The sequence below is a fragment of the Diabrotica undecimpunctata genome, chromosome 7, assembly GCF_040954645.1.
Source record: "Diabrotica undecimpunctata isolate CICGRU chromosome 7, icDiaUnde3, whole genome shotgun sequence".
Taxonomy (NCBI): domain Eukaryota; kingdom Metazoa; phylum Arthropoda; class Insecta; order Coleoptera; family Chrysomelidae; genus Diabrotica; species Diabrotica undecimpunctata.
The window spans coordinates 45744276-45762469 of NC_092809.1; the positions used below are offsets into that span (position 1 = coordinate 45744276).

At 33.1% G+C, this 18194-nt stretch overlaps 1 protein-coding gene across 1 annotated transcript in view; it reads left to right on the top strand.

Moving 5' to 3' along the window:
- LOC140445282 (uncharacterized) overlaps positions 1 to 18194 on the top strand; it is a 100814-nt gene that overhangs the window by 64670 nt on the left and 17950 nt on the right. The window contains exon 2 of the mRNA XM_072537212.1: positions 11768 to 12394. Within this exon, the coding sequence (XP_072393313.1) occupies positions 11768 to 12394 (627 nt within the window). The remainder of the gene's footprint in view (positions 1 to 11767; positions 12395 to 18194) is intronic.

An 18194-nucleotide genomic window follows, 5' to 3' on the forward strand; every position in this document is an offset into this window, starting at 1 on the left:
ACACACACACACACACATATATATATATATATATATATATATATATATATATATATATATATATATATATATATATATAATTAAACATGTAATTACATTTTAAAACCTATAAACCCAACAGTTAGTTCTATGATTCTAAAATCCAGCACAATAAAGGTGGAAAAATAACATAACAAAAATAAAAAAATATGTAAAGTATTACCTAGTTACAATAAAAACATGAAGTATTTTACACAGTTAAGTTTCCAAACTCTATGGTACCAGTAACTCTTCTACTAATATTTATATATTTATTGAGGGACATATTAAATATTTACATTTAGGTTGTTTAACAAAGATAAGTATCTATTCAGTGGGCTATTAGCACCATAGGTTGTTCTACAAAATGGAACATTAAAAGTACATAGATGAGGCAAACCATGGTAATATGGTACTCTAAGACCAATCTCACTCACAAGAGAGGGACAGATCCCTCCTCACACTTAAAGCAGGCAAGCTCATATACCTCTCCATGATAGTGTAGTCATGGTCTGCTAATCTAATCCAACTTTGAAAGGCGCACACCTGTAGAAATTTATGCCGAACCCTCTCTAAGGTGATGCTTTTTAAGATAGTTGTTGAACCACTACCTACAAATAATTCAAATACTAAGCTAAGTAAGACTGGTTTTATAATATATAATTTTAGGTTAAATTTATAAACTAATTTGTAAAAGGTCAGATATAATGTGAATAAAAATATAGGTCAGTGGTATAATAGTTCTTACCTGGTCCTGGTAAAAACAAACTCGGAACGGCTGGTCTCGTAATACCGCTATTTCCAACATTGACTATATCTTCCTCTTTAAAATGACTAGCGCATACACGAAATTTGTTATAAATAGTTTCTTTTGCAGCATTCTCTAATTAGGGCTCTTAACAGCATTCACCCATTTATCAAACATATCCATATAATGTCCTGGACTTAAAAAACGGTATCGCTTGCCAGTAGTATCCATGCAATCTGGAACACATCATTTTTTGTTCAGTTCTTCGTCTCTACATTGTTATTCCATGTAATGTGTTCGATTCCATAATAAAAAATCGTCGAAAATTGTACGATTTTGCACTATTTATATAAAAAAATTTAAATTATAAAATAAATTATAAGAAATAAAACAAATACAAATATGGCGCCGTATTTGTCTAAACTCAACTTTGACTTGATCCTTGATCACAGCACACTCCCTCCGCGCAGGAACGAGACTAGCAGCGCCACCAAACGAATGGGCGCCTAATCCGAACATGATTTGACCTTGGCTATCCCTGTTACCAATCTAGGTGTAATTTTATCTATGGATTTATAGTTTCATTTAATATTTGCCAGACTAACTGACTGGTGGTGGGTGAAATTATATTGTTTTACAAAGTGAAAAAAATGTAAACAAACTTTGATTTATGTTTTGTCAGCGTCACTTAAAACTACTGAACCACCAACAAATATTACAATTTTAGGAAAGTATCTTTCAACACTCAACTAAGAATAAACGTTAATAAATTGAAATGTCAAAATAAATCATATAAATCAAAACACTTGCCGTGTTTTGCGTGCCGCCTACTAAATAAACTATATCGATATACCTAAATAACAAGTTTAGCAAGATGTTTCGTAATTATTTTAAGTGATGGTGTCATAATATAAATATTCCATATTTTGTCTATCTTTGGGTATTACATTTTTATTTTTTCGTTACTGTTTTGTATTATTTTTTGTCAAAAAGGCTGGCAAGAACATTCAAATCTACCATCTTCTGTTTTTAAACAAAACCAATATTACCTACCCCAAACATTTTATTTCTTTATTTCTGTTTAAAACAATCTATATGTACTTCTTTTTATGAGAACTATAATTGGTTTTTAGATCACTTTCTTTAAAAACCGGTAAATATGTCTACTTTTAAATATACGGAAATGAATTTTACAAATTGCTTAAAATTCTTCCGCTAGGATATAAAACAGTTCGCTTGCAATTACACAAGACCCATTTGCTTTCTTTTCATGTTTATCGCTTGTATCTATCTATTCATATAAAATATTTAAATATAAAATTACTTTATAGTACATACCTAACGCTTGTACACTTTTTCTTTTTAATTAATGTAACAATTTGGTAGCAAATATAATTTTAAAGAACTACGGTTTATAATTTTTGCAACAAATACATAAAATGGCAATTTTTACGTTTAGAAAAATTGCCAGAACGAGTTGTGAGACGAGTCTGAAAATTTATTGAATGATTAACTCTTCATTGCTGGGATGTACAAAACTTATGGAAGTAGTGTGATAGGGTGTGAAATAATTCAATTATAAAACATTACAATATGATCAATCAATATCATATTCCCGTTACTTTGTGCCAGACAGGTATCTGACAATTTTTGTTTGAGTTTTATACATCTCGAAAACCCAAACCTCCGTGTTCCCATGTTTCCATTTTTATCAAATTTGAATATAATTATTTGATATAAGACGTTTAAATCTTTACAATGGCGATATTTGAATGTTATTTTACTAATTTGTTGCTAAAAAAATTGTAACAAAGCAAAAAATTCCTAATTTTCAATAAATGTTAATAGCTATTGTAAAAATAAATTTACAACCGTGATATTCCCTGGAAAGTTAGCTATTATACTAACCGTTATGTGGTTAAAATTTCATAGTGATGCATCAATTAGTTTAAAAGTTATTCAATTTGTTTATCCCAAACAACTTTTTTGCAATAACATAAATCAAAAAAATAAACTTACAATGATTCTATGGATAGCATAACCAAAAGAGAAATTTATTCTATCAAACGAATTTCAAAAAAGTAAAAAAAGAAACATTTTCAACATTGCATTTTAAGTTAATGGCAAAAACATTGCAATTTTTTGCTTTTATACATTTATAGTAGAAACCCTCAATTTCGAAGAGTGATTTCATAGTTTAAACGCCGAATATCCTCAAATTTAAATGTACACAGCGGCCCTCGAAAACTGCCTGTTTTCTCGATTGCAATTTGCGTTTCCTCATAAGAAATTACAGAATATATAAAGTAGTATATTTATTTGTGCTTTTCTATAGTAGACTTGACCAGAAGTTATCGTACAGTGTAGCCAATTCTTGTTCACAAGTAGTAATTATGGTCATACAAAACCTGTATTCTTCCACACATAATTACCGTCATAAAAATACAAAAAAACATGATTTTTTCAATAGTAAAAATTAAGCACAAAATTGTAATGAAATAAATTTTATTTATATGTTCCGTTTCGTTACATATTTAAATTTATAAAATAAAAATCGATATTTTAAAACATTATTTTTCAATCGTTTGGCAATGTTGGAATTAGCGAGGAAATTCCGTTTTACAATTCGGACCCAGACATGCCGTAAAACTAGTTTTTATTATTTTTTCGCCGAAGAAATGGTTCATGTACATTGGCGTTTCTATGGGTAGTGCATTTTGTGAGTATATTTTATGTTATAAGTTTGTAAAGTTATTGTTGTCAATACTGTTTTAACAATACTGTATTGTAGTATTGATAAAACGTGTTATTGATAATAAGAGTGTTATAGTTTGTCGTTTTATAGTAAATTTTTAGTTATATGCTTATACAGAATTGTTGAAATTATTGTATATATAGTATATACACAGATTATTGAAATACAATGGACGAAAAACCGAGTTGTTCCAAGAGAAGACAGCAAAATTCTGATTCCAAAAATGAAAAGCCGCAAAAGACACGGAAAATGTTAACGTCCGAAGAGAAGGTAATGATACGAAACGTTTATGAAGGAATTGTCGGCAGAAAAATGGCATTAAATGTTAGCCAAGCGGTCGATATTTGTAGCAGTTTAACAAAAGTATCCGTTAGCTGTATTTATCGTGTACTTAAAAATACATGGGAAAATAAAAAGCAAGAACAAGGTAAAACTAGAGGTAGGAAAAGCATTGTTTTCGATGACGAGACAAGGAATATTTTACGTCGAAAAATTCATTCATTTTATTTTCGGAGTGAAATTCCAACACTGAAAAAAATTTCTCAAGAGCTCGAAAACGTTGACTCTTTACCCAAGATATCTCGTAGGGTCTTAATCAGAACCATGCGCGAAATGAACTTTCGATATGTAAAACGCAACAGAAAAAGTATGCTATTAGAAAAAATGAAATTATTCTGTGGAGAAGAAAATATTTAGAAGAAATACGAAAAATTCGCAGCACTGGACGCAAAATATATTATTTGGATGAAACCTGGATTAACGAAGGTCATACAGTTGGAAAAGTTTGGCAAGATTTAAATGTCAAAAGTAAACGCGAAGCATTTATAGAAGGCTGGTCTACAGGATTAAAAGCTCCATCAGGAAAGGGACGGCGTTTAATCATCACCCATATAGGAAGTGATACAGGGTTCCTTGATGATGGTTTGCTTCAATTTGAGTCGAAAAAAACAGGTGATTATCATAAAGAAATGACTTCCGAAGTATTTGAGCGCTGGTTTAAGAGAATCTTACCAAAATTGGAATCTGGGTCTGTGGCTGTTATGGACAATGCGCCATATCATAGCCGCTCTTCTTCTTCTTTCAGTGCCTATTCGTTCCGAATATTGGCAATCATTATGGCTATAATTATTTTATTGACTGATGCTTTAAATAGATTCGTTGTTGTTGTGGAGAACCATTTCCTCAGGTTCTTCAACCATGATATTCTCCTTCTCCCAATTCCTCGCTTTCCGAATACTTTACCCTGTAGGATTACCTTCAGTAATCTGTATTTAGTGCTGTTTCTCATTATATGTCCGAGATATTCCAACTTTCTCCTTTTAATGGTATACATCACCTCTCTTTCTTTGCCCACTCTTCGTAATACGGTCTCGTTGGTTATCTTGTCTGTCCATGATATCCTTAGAATTCGCCTGTATAGCCACATCTCGAAGGCTTCAAGTTTTTTCTCCATTGCTTCAGTTAGTGTCCAGGATTCAACTCCGTAATACAATATTGAGAAGATATAACATCGTAGGAGCCTTACTTTTATCTCCAGATTAAGATTGTGGCTTTTAAAGAGTTTGGCCATGTTATTGAATGCACTCCTAGCCTTCTCTATTCTACATTTTATTTCCTGTGAGTGATCCCATTGTTCATTTACTGTTGTTCCAAGACGCAGACTATAACAATTGCCGACGACGGCATGGCGGAAAGGGAGAATTCAAGAATGGCTTACAGAAAAGGGGATTGCATACGAAGAATCAATGCTCAAAATTCAACTACTTGACATTGCACGGTTAAGGAAAAGTGAATATCTTAAATATGTTGTGGATGAAACTGCAAAAGATTATGGTGTCAAAGTTCTACGTCTACCACCTTATCATTGCGAACTTAATCCCATTGAACTTATCTGGGCGCAAGTGAAAGGAAAAGTAGCACGCAATAACATGGTGAAGATAATGACAACGATAGCAGCACTGCATCTTTAGATTTAGACATCGAATAATATTTTCTAATAGTTTAGTAGGAACATCACCATAAAAAAACCAAAAACAAAAAAAAAACAAGAAGAACATAGTAAGTGTGTTTAGTGTTTGTGTTTAAATAGAATGGTACAATGTTTTGTTACATCCAAAATTATTTTTATTTTGTTTTTATAGAATTTTATTTTGTTTTATAGGATTTTATTTTGTTTTGTTTTATACTGTTTAAGTGTTTTTTTTATTTTATTTAATGGGACAATATGGCTTTTGGCGAACACCCATTTAAAAAAAAGTGACGCGCCACAAGACATACCTCTCGGGTGGTGTGGAAACTGTCTTAAAATTTGTTTTAAAAAAATTTCATTGTGTAACTCTTTAAGGACGGGTCACGTCAAAAGACGTTTTAGCGTAACTTCCGCGACAGCCTGGTGGCATCAGTAAGCTTTCTGCAAAATTACTTGTTTTTTATAGCTTTTTGTTTGTGGCATTCTGTATTTTTAGGAGACTGAATGGAATAAGCCACAAAATATTTATTTATAGGTTTAATTTACTGATTTTTTGATCTCTATATAAAGACATCGTTTTCAAATATACAAGTGATAGTAATATTTATTTTTCTATGCCTTTCTGCTTGCCGTTCTGTATATTTAGAAATAATGTTGGGAATAAGTAACAATATATTTAATTGAAATGTTTAATTTACTGACGTTTCGATCTCTATATAAAGAGATCGTTTTCAAATATACAAATGATAGCAATATTTATTTTTCTGTGGCTTTTTGCTTGTGGCATTCCGTATTTTTAGGGAGAATGTTGGAAATACGCCACAATACATCTATTTATATGTTTATTTTACTGACGTTTCGATCTCTATTACAGAGACCGTTTTTAAAGTTAAGAAAAAAAAAAGAAAATATTATAAGAATATATAAATATATAATAATAAACAAATAAAATAAATATAACTATAATTTATATCTTTGAAAACGGTCTTTGGATATAGAGATGGAAACTTCAGTAAAAACCTACAGATAAATATATTGTGGCCTATTTTGAACAATAATATTTAAACAATATAATATAATTAACGTTGAAATAAAAGTGAGTGTACGCCACTGGATTTTCATACGTCTTTCCCCACTTCTACGCCTTCAAACGATGACTCACTCTCCCAAATAGTGAAATTAGAGTTTAGAATACCGTTTTCGAGATTTTGCCCGAGAAAAAGTTATGTTTTTTATTTGCTGTCATTTTTTAATATATTAAAAAAATTTGTCCTGCGACAATTAGGGACGAAGTTAGTCACTTTTTTTAAATTCAGAGCTTGTTTGTTTATAACAATTAAGAAACCTAATTAAGGGCATTTTAAAGATCAAGGACTAAATTTTTAAGGTACAAAGCTTAAAAAAGGTTGCCATTAAACAGAGTCGTCTACATAGCTTCAAAATGTGGAGCTCAAATTCGTTCAGCTTAGAGTAGTAGAAGAGGTAATTTACAATTCGCTTTATAAACTATACCTCCGGTTTTTGTTGATGGATTTTGACGTTTTATTTTTAGTTTGTATGTACTCTTTTCGTAAATTACGAATGTGCCTCATTTTAATTAATTTAATGTTGTTTACGTTATTATTTCTTCTTCTATCACTTCTTTATTTCTTAGTTTATACGTTTTGATTGTCTCTTTTTTAATTGGTTTTTCCTTGAATGCACTAGGCTTGTCCTTCTTTTTTATTTGTTCTCGTATCTTAGTTACTGCCATGTAATGGTCGCTGCCTATTTTTGGTCCTCTGTGTACTTTTGTTATTGCAAAGATGTTTTAATATAAACCAAGACCTCTACGTAGGTTTCATAGATTTTGAGAAGGCCTTCGATAAAGTCAGACACCAAAAGCTGTATGAAATCCTAAGAAGCAAAAACATCGACAGTCGCGACATCAACATCATATCCAGGTTGTACTGGGGACAAACAGCAAAAATCAAAGTTGATAATGAGTTAACCGACGAAATTGAGATTCGTCGAGGTGTGCGTCAGGGTTGTGTGCTTTCTCCACTATTATTCAATATATATAGCGAAACAATATGTCAGGAAGCGCTCCTAGAGCAAAACATTGGTATGAACATTAACGGAGAGTTAATTAACAATATACGATACGCTGATGTCACGCTAATAGTAACAGATAACCTAGCAAATTTACAGTTTTTGATGGAAAACATAAACACCCATACCAATAAGTATGGTCTAAAACTGAACATCAAAAAGACTAAATTCATGATTGTAACAAAGAAGCTATACACCAATGTTCATTTAACCATAAATAATCAGCCAGTTGAAAGAGTTACGTCCTACAAATATTTAGGGGTTTGCTTCACTGATACTAATGACCAGGTAAGAGAAATCAAGAGGCGAATAGAGATAGCGAGACAATCGTTTGTCAAAATGAAAAAGTTCCTATGCAGCCGGGACATAAATATAAACTTAAGAACGAGAATGTTAAGGTGCTATGTTTTCTCCGTTTTGCTGTACGGCATGGAAGCCTGGACACTGAAAAAGATAAACATTAAAAACATTGAGGCATTCGAGATGTGGTGTTACAGGAGAATGTGGAAAATACCATGGACAGAAAGAGTAACAAATCAAGATGTTCTGCTGAAGATGGGGAAGGAATGCGAAGTCATAAAAACCATACAAACGAAAAAACTGGAATATCTGGGCCACATAATAAAAGGAGAAAAGTACTCTCTGCTTAGACTCATAATCCAAGAAAAAATCTCGGGAAAGAGAAATGTGGGACGTAGGAGGATTTCCTGGTTGCGAAATTTAAGGGAGTGGTACGGGTGCAGTTCAATACAGTTATTCAGAGCTGCAGCCAACAAAGTAAAGATTGCTGTGATGGTAGCCAACCTCCGATAGGAGACGGTACTGCGAGAAGAAGAAGTGTACTTTTGTATCGATTACTTTTCTTCTATAATTGCTTTTAATTAATGTATAGTCAATTAATATTATTGTCACATTGTTTAAAGTGCAAAATTCTAAAAATCTCCTTTTATTGTTATTTCTGGTCAATTCTCCATATGGTGCTATATGTCTAGAGTATATTTCGTCTTTTACTTCGACCCTACTGTTAAAATCTCCTGAAATGTATATTTCTCCCAACGCTAACTCTCCCCAAAATGTATCTTTGCTTTGTGCTTTATCATCTTCGTTTGGTCCATATACTACTATAACAGTTTTATTACGGTTACAGTCGTGATCATTTATTTTTATTAGCATTATTCTCTTTGACCATGATTTCCAGGAGTATATCTGTTTTTCCAGTCTGTTATGTATTATACAACCTACACCTGCACCTGCTTTTTTGTCTTCTGATACTCCAGTAGATATTAAAATATGATTATTTTCCATTCTTACTATTCCTTGTCCTTTTTGTCTTCTTCTCTGATGTTCCTAATAAACTTAATTCTGCTGCATCAAACTCCTCTATCAGTTCTATTTCTTTACCATTTATGCTCATTATGTTGCAAAATTCATCAACAAGAACCAAAAATATTTTGAACCGGAGTTTAAAGTTCATATTTCATTTTTCGATATCGCCGATTTTGAAAAACGAACTAACCTCATTTAGAATGATCGTAGAATAACTTTTTTTTAAACTTGTCAGCTCTCCGAATATAAAAAATAATTTTTTCTCAGGGAATAGCAAATAGGCTATTCAAATTGTTTATAAGCAAAAAATTGCAATAGTTTTGCAATATTGTTTTGTAATTTGGGAAAAGTTGTTTAAAATTATTTTAAGAGAATAACTCTCTCCCTTTTTAACTTATGCTGCCCTTAGAATTATTGTAAGTTCATTTTTTTCTTATGACTCATAAGACATGATATTACAAAGAAAAATTATTTGGGATAAACAAATTGAATAATTTTTAAATTAATTAATGAACCACTCTCAAATTTTTAACCACACTTTTAGCCGTATTAGACCCAATCACAGTTTAGTAAATCAACATTCATAAATTACTATTTTTATGCTTTAAACGTGTTAATAAATAATTACCACCAAATATGTTTAAAATGCTTTATTTTTTACTGGTAGACGAAAGTTGTTAAAATGGTACATTTTAGCATTAAATTGTTAATAGTTTAAAAAGTTCATCGAACACATTGCAGAAAATACAGATTTTTTGGTTATTGAGGTCGATAAAACTCATACTGTCAGATGACCTTGTCAGATACCTGGTGTCATCAGATGCCACCAATCACGCATCTCGATGTGCATCGCCCTTCCTTCTGGAACAAATAATTAAATTTAATTGGTCGAGAAATGAAAAAGTTTCATATAAAAGTTAATTTATCTTTAAATATGGGACATTTTCGGATCTCGGGTCAGTCAAGTGAGTTAGTGTGAGTCTGTCTCAACACATGGTTTTACCCGTGTAGGGTAGCTCCCTAGAGCACTTTGCTCGAAGGGCTCTGTTTCTTTCTAAGACTCTGAAGCTGAGTTTTTTTCTTCTTAGAAAGAATGTGTTTTATTTCCACCACCTAATAAAACCACAAGGGCATTGTCTCCTCAAGATAATGCCACAATAAGAGCGTACCGGCCAACTACGCAATATAACACCATATTGCGCAATAGTTGGACAAATTAATAAACATGGAAACTTGCACCAAGTTGCAATCAGTTTTTCATACGTTTATTAATTCCACCGGAGACGACATGGCGCCCAACCTTCAACGAACTCTACCACGACTCCGAGATGTTAGAGTTCTCATGCTCCGCGATCGAAAATCGCAAACAGTTCCAACACGATGCCTGCATCAAAACCACTCAAGAAAACAGCGGGGAGAAGCATCGGATGTTAGTACACCAAACTAACATGCCGATATCCACCTTCTGCAACCTGAAACCGTCGATGTGCCATATCTCCGACGAGCCAGCCTACTTGATGCTAAGTACCTGATGCAATGGATGTCTCCGCAGTAGCCAGTCACTGCCTGCCCTACCATTATGTGGTCCAGAGCACCACGGAGGCCCGGCAAACTCGCCTACGACACACCGGCGACATGCAGATGGGAAATGTACAGCTAGAGAGGACGAAGCCGCCGTAGAAGAGCACGTCGTCGAGGATGGACCTGCAGATGCGGTCAACAACACCGACCACCGCCTGTGAGTGTTTTTTTGCAGTGTAAGTGCGCGCTACGCGAGTGTACGCGAGTGTAGTGTGTGTTAGAGGACTTGTAAGTAGATCTGACAATATAGACATATTCATTTTGATATATTTCATGTTATATTTGATATATTTTATGCATTTTTTGTCTTTCCTATATGTGATTTGTAAAAAAATTGTTTTTTTTTAAGTTTTTTAATAAAATCATCTTTTTTTATCAGCCTCAGAGTCTCCAAAGCAGGGGGGATGTCATCAGATGCCACCAATCACGCATCTCGATGTGCATCGCCCTTCCTTCTGGAACAAATAATTAAATTTAATTGGTCGAGAAATGAAAAAGTTTCATATAAAAGTTAATTTATCTTTAAATATGGGACATTTTCGGATCTCGGGTCAGTCAAGTGAGTTAGTGTGAGTCTGTGTCAACACATGGTTTTACCCGTGTAGGGTAGCTTCCTAGAGCACTTTGCTCGAAGGGCTCTGTTTCTTTCTAAGACTCTGAAGCTGAGTTTTTTTCTTCTTAGAAAGAATGTGTTTTATTTCCACCACCTAATAAAACCACAAGGGCATTGTCTCCTCAAGATAATGCCACAATAAGAGCGTACCGGCCAACTACGCAATATAACACCATATTGCGCAATAGTTGGACAAATTAATAAACATGGAAACTTGCACCAAGTTGCAATCAGTTTTTCATACGTTTATTAATTACACCGGAGACGACACTGGTCGGGTCAAATTCCTTAACCGAGTACATGTTTACCTTATTTCTCTGGACTATACATAAGGTTTTAATAGTTTTTTACATAAATATTAACGTGTACCATTACTTGCACTATATTTTACTTTTCACTAAATTTCTCTTACTAGCACAAACCTACAGCTGACTGCCATATATCCCTATAAGTTGTAGTATCTGTTTATACAAAAGCAACTTATTGTAAATCGGCAGGAAGGATTGTCTTCCCAATATCCAACACATTTTTTGTCTTTGAAGTATGGCATTTTAGTCATGCGTGTTCTAAATAAAAAATACCTGCAAATAAAATACACATAATTTTTGCTCTAGCACAGACCGCTCAATTTTGATGTTTTATTGATTTATAATAATTTTGTTACAGGTGGCAATTTTCGCCTTTGCAGCTATTGCAACAGGGTCTCCTCTTACGACGTTTGGAATGAGAACACGGCCAACCAAAGAACCAGATTCTTACCAGCCCTTCCAGACCCAGTTACCAACTGAACTAGAATTACCAAAAGAACCTCTTTCGACGTTTAGAAAGATTCCATCACCGTCCAAAGAACCAGACTCTTACCAGCCCTTCCAGACACAGTTACCAGTCGAACTAGAATTGCCAAATGAAGAAGCCAATCCTATACCATTCTACGCTCCTGAGCCATCCGTGGATCTTAAAGCTCCACGAGAATCTCAAGAACCCGACTATTATCAGGTACCAATACCCAACCAAGAACTCGTGGCACCCGTAGATACCGAGTGGAATCCTAATAAGGATCCTATTTATTACTATGAAGTCCCAGCTATTATCAACAATCAAGAATTGCCTACCAGAGAGTTCCCTAAGAAATATAATGAAGATATTCACGACAAAAAGAAGCCTTACTCATCCAAGCCAAAGGTTGAGATTATTTTCGAACCGATTAGCAAACAGCAGTACGAAGAAAAACAAATAGAATTAACTAAAAACTTTGATAAACTCGCCAAAAAGGAAAACCAAAAGATCATTCAGGTACTGCCTTCCAGAAAAATACTAATCCCAAGGAAGAGGTCTCAAAACAGTACTAAATCTATCGATAACATAACTAAATCATCTGAAATCATACCTAAACCTACAGTAATCGTACCACAACCTACATTAACAGTACCTACTTCTACATATTTCATTAATCCTTCGACTAAACGTAGTGAACCAAGACCTACCGCTAGTTTTCCCAAATATTCGGATACCGCGACGACATCTAGTGATCAACTTAAAAGTGCCAGTGCAACATTCGACCAGGGGCTAAGTTCACAACTAACTGCTTCTTTGGGTATTCCTTCATCAGCTCCCACGCATGAGGGAGCTTCTCAGGGTGAAAGGCTTGAGTTTCATATGGTGGGCCATGATGGTCCGCTATCTTATAAGTGGGGCTATGATACTGGCAAAGGGTAACTTTCATGCTTTTTCATCTGCTTTACTAAACTGTGTTTCTCATTTTCTTAAAAATACACTATTGATTTTTTAATTCATGAGTGGACCAGTAATAACAGTTTACTCTGATATTTGGCAATATTCACTGGAATTTGTAAAAAGTCTCAGCAAAGTCGATTTTTATTCCAAATGTGATACATTTGAACAATACAGACATCTCTCATTTATCCACCTCTCTTAAATAAGGATTATGTGTGGCGCATGATTAGAGAGGCACTTCAATGGAGTATTCTGGCATCCATGCTTTTTTCTATATTATATAAAAGTATTATTATAATGAATGTGTTACACCTCTTAAAAATTAAACGAAACGCCTATGTTTTGCTAATGCGTCGAATTTTTTGTATTACATCAAAAACTACATTGTATGAATATTGTCAAATATTTGGAGATTTTATTTAGAGCAGTTAAATATAAAAAATAGTGTATTTGACTTTCTTTGAAGTTATTTTCTAGAAGTATTTATCTTAGTTTTGGTTGTAATAAGGCTGGAATGAAAATTGGGTGCGATTGGAAGATTCCGTGCGAGCATTAGCGAGCATGTTGATCGACGAATAAATCAAATTTATAATAGTGTTGTAACAGGAAGGACTGGAGATTGGGGAAAAGTGTTGTCTTGAATTAGTTCCAATAGGATAACTGAAGAACCTAGTGGATTCAAAACATTTATTCCATTTTGCAAAGAACTTCCAATGTTCCATTCCTGAGTATGTACCTTAGGGGTAACCTTACAAAAAAAAACTATCAATAATTAACAGGAGGCTTTAATCTAGTCTGATGGAACAATGCCTTCACAACATATACATATATGTAGTAACGAAACACTGTTGCAGGTTATTTACTGCGGAAGAAAAATATGCCATATATATTCTCGATCAATGTTAAATACTTAGTGAGATATGGTAGTTGACTTGCTTTCATCAGTAGCTTAGGATTCTTGGTGAAATTCAATGAAAGTTCGTCGTTTGATAAATATGGCTCACGACAAAGTGCCAGAGTCAAGTAGTGCCTCTTCAGAGACAATCAGAAGAAGAAAAGTCAAATTAAGTACTAATTTCTAGTAGTAAATCAAAAAAAATAACATGCATATTATTATACGAAACAAAATGTATAAAACGTTAGGAACTATATCAGCAATATATTATAAGAATGGAAATGTTCTAAAAAGAATGAAACAATAGAAAAGCACTCTAATTATGGTAAGAAGAATGTAAAACGGTTGTAAAAAATAAAACTTAGAAAAAATTATTGAAACAACAGAATAAAATTCCTATGGAAGAACTTCTTCCTTAACGTGATGTTGTCATCTCTCTGTGTCTGAGCGGCTGTGTCCGTCATCGTCATTCGGATGAGCCTAACTAGTTTAGTTATTTCAAATTCACTTAATATTTTATATAAATCCATGTCATGTTCCTAGGCTTCCTAGGTTGATTGTAGTTTCTGATTAAGTATACTGGTAAATATGTTATATCCACAACACAGCAAGGACATCCTTCTAAAGTTTTTACAGAAGTGTTTGTCACCCTTTTTTTCCATATTCTCTGTATGACCTCATATATTATTTTTGTTAGTTCCCTTCGTACCCACTTAAACAATTCTGCGGGTATTCCATGGAATCCAGTGGCCATGCTTGATTACTTCAGTTTGATTGTACTTTCAACCTCTTCTATTATTGGCGGTTTTGTTGCCTCATTCTCTTCATTTACTGCTTCTTCCAATAGTTGATGTTGTGTGTGTTCTCCATCATCATTGTGAGAGTTTTTGATCAGCAGTTTTTCATAATATGTCCAAATGTCTTTAATCTCTTTAGTGTTGCTAATTATTTCGCCGTTTTTATTCCTGCACTCATTAATTTTTGATTTATAGCCTTGTTTTATTTGTTTGATACATGGATATGGATTAGTGTTTTATCGTTTCTAAAATTTATTTTCAGGTTCGTTAATTGTTTGTTTATGTGTTTTCCCTTTTTTATCCACACAGTTTATCAGCTATTCGTCTTTTGTTTTCAAATACTATTTTCCATTCTCTAGTTCGTCTAGTCAAATATTATTTGTATGTTTTATTTCGTTCTTCAATGCCGCTTTACCCTCATCATCAAACCTTTCCTTTCTTTATTTCCTAGCATCGATTTTGCTGTAGTTAAGGTGGTTCTTTTTATAAGGTCCCACTGGTCTTTTAGTGTTCTCTCTTCATGTCCTTAATATTCAATTAACTTTCTCTTCATTTCTTCTTCTAATTTTTTTTGAGTTTCGGGTTTTTTCAGTTGTTTCAGATCTATAATTTCTTTTCTTGGTTGAGTCTTCTGTGCCTGTCTGCTGTATGTCTACTATTTACGTTCAATATACATCTCGTTCAGCGGATATCCAGGTGTCTTTGTGTATCTTTGTGTGAAGAAATAAGATAGAACTGATGATTATATTTTTTTCTAGATGCAAAGTCAATAACACAATTTACCGTTTTCGTTTGTGTCTCTAGGTAGGCTATAACTCCCAATTATTCTGAAGATTACTCCCAAAACACCTAATATTGCAACATATTGTAATTTACTAAGATAAATACTTTTATTTTTATATTTTCATAGAACTTTTTGACTTATTTTTATTCACAACTCTTTTTATATTTATTCGTTATCTTACTGCGTACAATGTGCTAACAAAATGTTTGAATAACAAAATACTTACTTTATTTGTCTTATATTAAAAATTATTTTGACAGCAAATGGTAGGTATTTTGTAAGAATGAGCGGAAAACGAAGCACCAACCAGTGATCATAGATTAGTTTTGGAAAAATACGACTGAACTTTGTAAAGAAACGTCGTAACAAACTACCAATTTTCGAAACAAAATTTAACATATCAGCTATCTAACAATGCAATGAAAAATTCAGTCCATATTTCAACAAAAATAGAACAAAAAATTACATAGGAAGAAGATCTTGGTTAAAGAAAATTAAAAACTAAATAAAAATAGCAGCAAACCAGGCTCTTGTGGAAAGAAATGCACCAGAAACAAATAAAAAAGCTGAAAAATAGATGAAATTATCGAAAATAAAATTTATCGAAAATAAAGTTTTTGACGGATTACAGAAAGAAACGGAGAGATTAATAAGAAGACATGAAATGCAAATTAGAAATAGAAGCGAAACTTTACCAAAGATAAATGGACAGCATTCTTAGATATATGAAACAAAAAACGAAAAATACTGGAACAACTGATACTCATCTAATACAGGGAATAGCAAAGAAGCTTTAAAAAATATTAGACAATAGATTACATATATATATATATATATATATATATATATATATATATATATATATATATATATATATATATATATATATATAATATATATATATATATATATATATATATATATATATACGGGGTGGTAAATCGTCAAACGGGCAACAGGAGACTCAATGGGAAATTCTAAACTGTTGAATTTCTGTTCCCCTAATTATTTTTATTTCTATCTTATCTATTAGTTTCCCTAACTATTTGTAGAGAATTTTAAAATTGTCCTCGGATTTAACAAATTTCAAAATTTTGCAAAAATATAATACACTTACCAGAGTATTGCTGTAAAAGTTAGGCCACACGTAGTGCAGAATGTATATAACGGGTATTGTTGCCACTTCTTGGATATTCCTTTAATATCGTCCATCCAGCGTGTTGGTCGTCCTCTACTGCATTTGTCTTTTCTTGGGCGCCAGTCAATTAGTTTTCTGCTCCATCTTGAGTCTATTAGTCTCGCTATGTGACCTGTCCAATTCCATTTCAGCTTGGCTATACGTTCGATGACATCAGTGATACCTGTTCTTTTCCTTAGGTCTTGGTTCCTTATATTATCTTTTTTTGTCACGGCGAGAATCGATCTTTCCATGCGCCTTTGTGCCACTCGCATTTTTAGTGCTGTTGTTTTTGCGAGAGTGAGAGTTTCTGCTGCGTATGTCATAATAGGAAGAACGCATTGGCCAAATGTCTTCCATTTCATACCTATCGGGATGTTGCTTTTAAAGATGTTTCTTAGTAAACCATACGCCACCCAAGCAAGTGTTATTCGTCGTTGAAATTCACAGGTCTAATTATCATTGCTTATTTTGATTTCAGACCAAGATATATGTGTTTTTCTAATTCTACTACTTGATTTTGGATGGTTAGGTGTTCGCTGGGAACCAAATTTGTCATAAATTTGGTCTTACTGATGTTCATTTTTAGAACTATTGTTGAAGATATGTTTTCTAATTCTTGTAGCATTTGTTGTGCTTCAGGCAGATCTTCGGTAATAAGTACTATATCGTCGGCAAAACGCAAATGATTGAGTATTTCCCCGTCTATTATTATTCCTTTATTTTCCCACTTTAGCATTTTAAAGGCGTATTCGAGGACCGTTATAAATAATTTAGGTGAGAGAGTGTCGCCCTGTCTCACACCTCGCTTTATATGAATTTCTCTGGTGGTATCATGTAGTTTTACACGCATTGTGGCGTTTTGTTACAATGTTTGAACAAATTTTGTAAGCCGGGTCTATTCTACTATTGTTCAGAGCAGTTATAATGCTGTCTAATTCCACGGTATCGAAGGCTTTGTGAAAGTCTACGTAGATAAGTATATAATGGGATACGTTTGAATAAAATAAAGTTAAATGTTATCAATATTTCGATTTGAAATATTTTTATATTATGATTTATAATAAAGTTTAATAAAATATACTCAAATGTACTCATATCAGTTGAGGAGAATGTAGCAAAAATTAAGATGTTTAATTCAGGCAATAGTGCACGCACTATCAGTTCTTTATTTAGCGTAAAATATATCAATAGACCAACTCCTCAAGTCCTTTAATCATTCAAATGATTTTTGGACTTGGATTGGACCATGATTCCTAATTGTATCTACCTATGCATTAATATTGCTTGAGTATAAAGAAATCTTGGTACTCAAGCAATATTACTGGTACTGGATGACGCAGAGAGGGTTATTAAAACCATGAACATCAGGCAGTGGCGAAGGAAAGTATCCTACAGGGCAGAATGGAAGAACATTGTTAAGCAGGCCAAGACTCACAAAGGGTTGTAGCGCCATTAGAAGAAGAAGAAGAAGAAGAAATTTAAAAATTAAAACGAAATAAATGTTTTAACAGCAGTGGTTAAAAATCATACAATAAGTTCTCAAATTATTACAGACCAGTTTATCATTCATAGTTCCACAGCCTTAAAAATTTTGAAAAGAAATAAATTCCGTTCGTATAAATTTTAATGTCATCAAGAACTAAGACAAGGAGGTTCTGAGACACGAGCGGAATTTTTTTATGAAATGTTAGAGAGGGCTAATG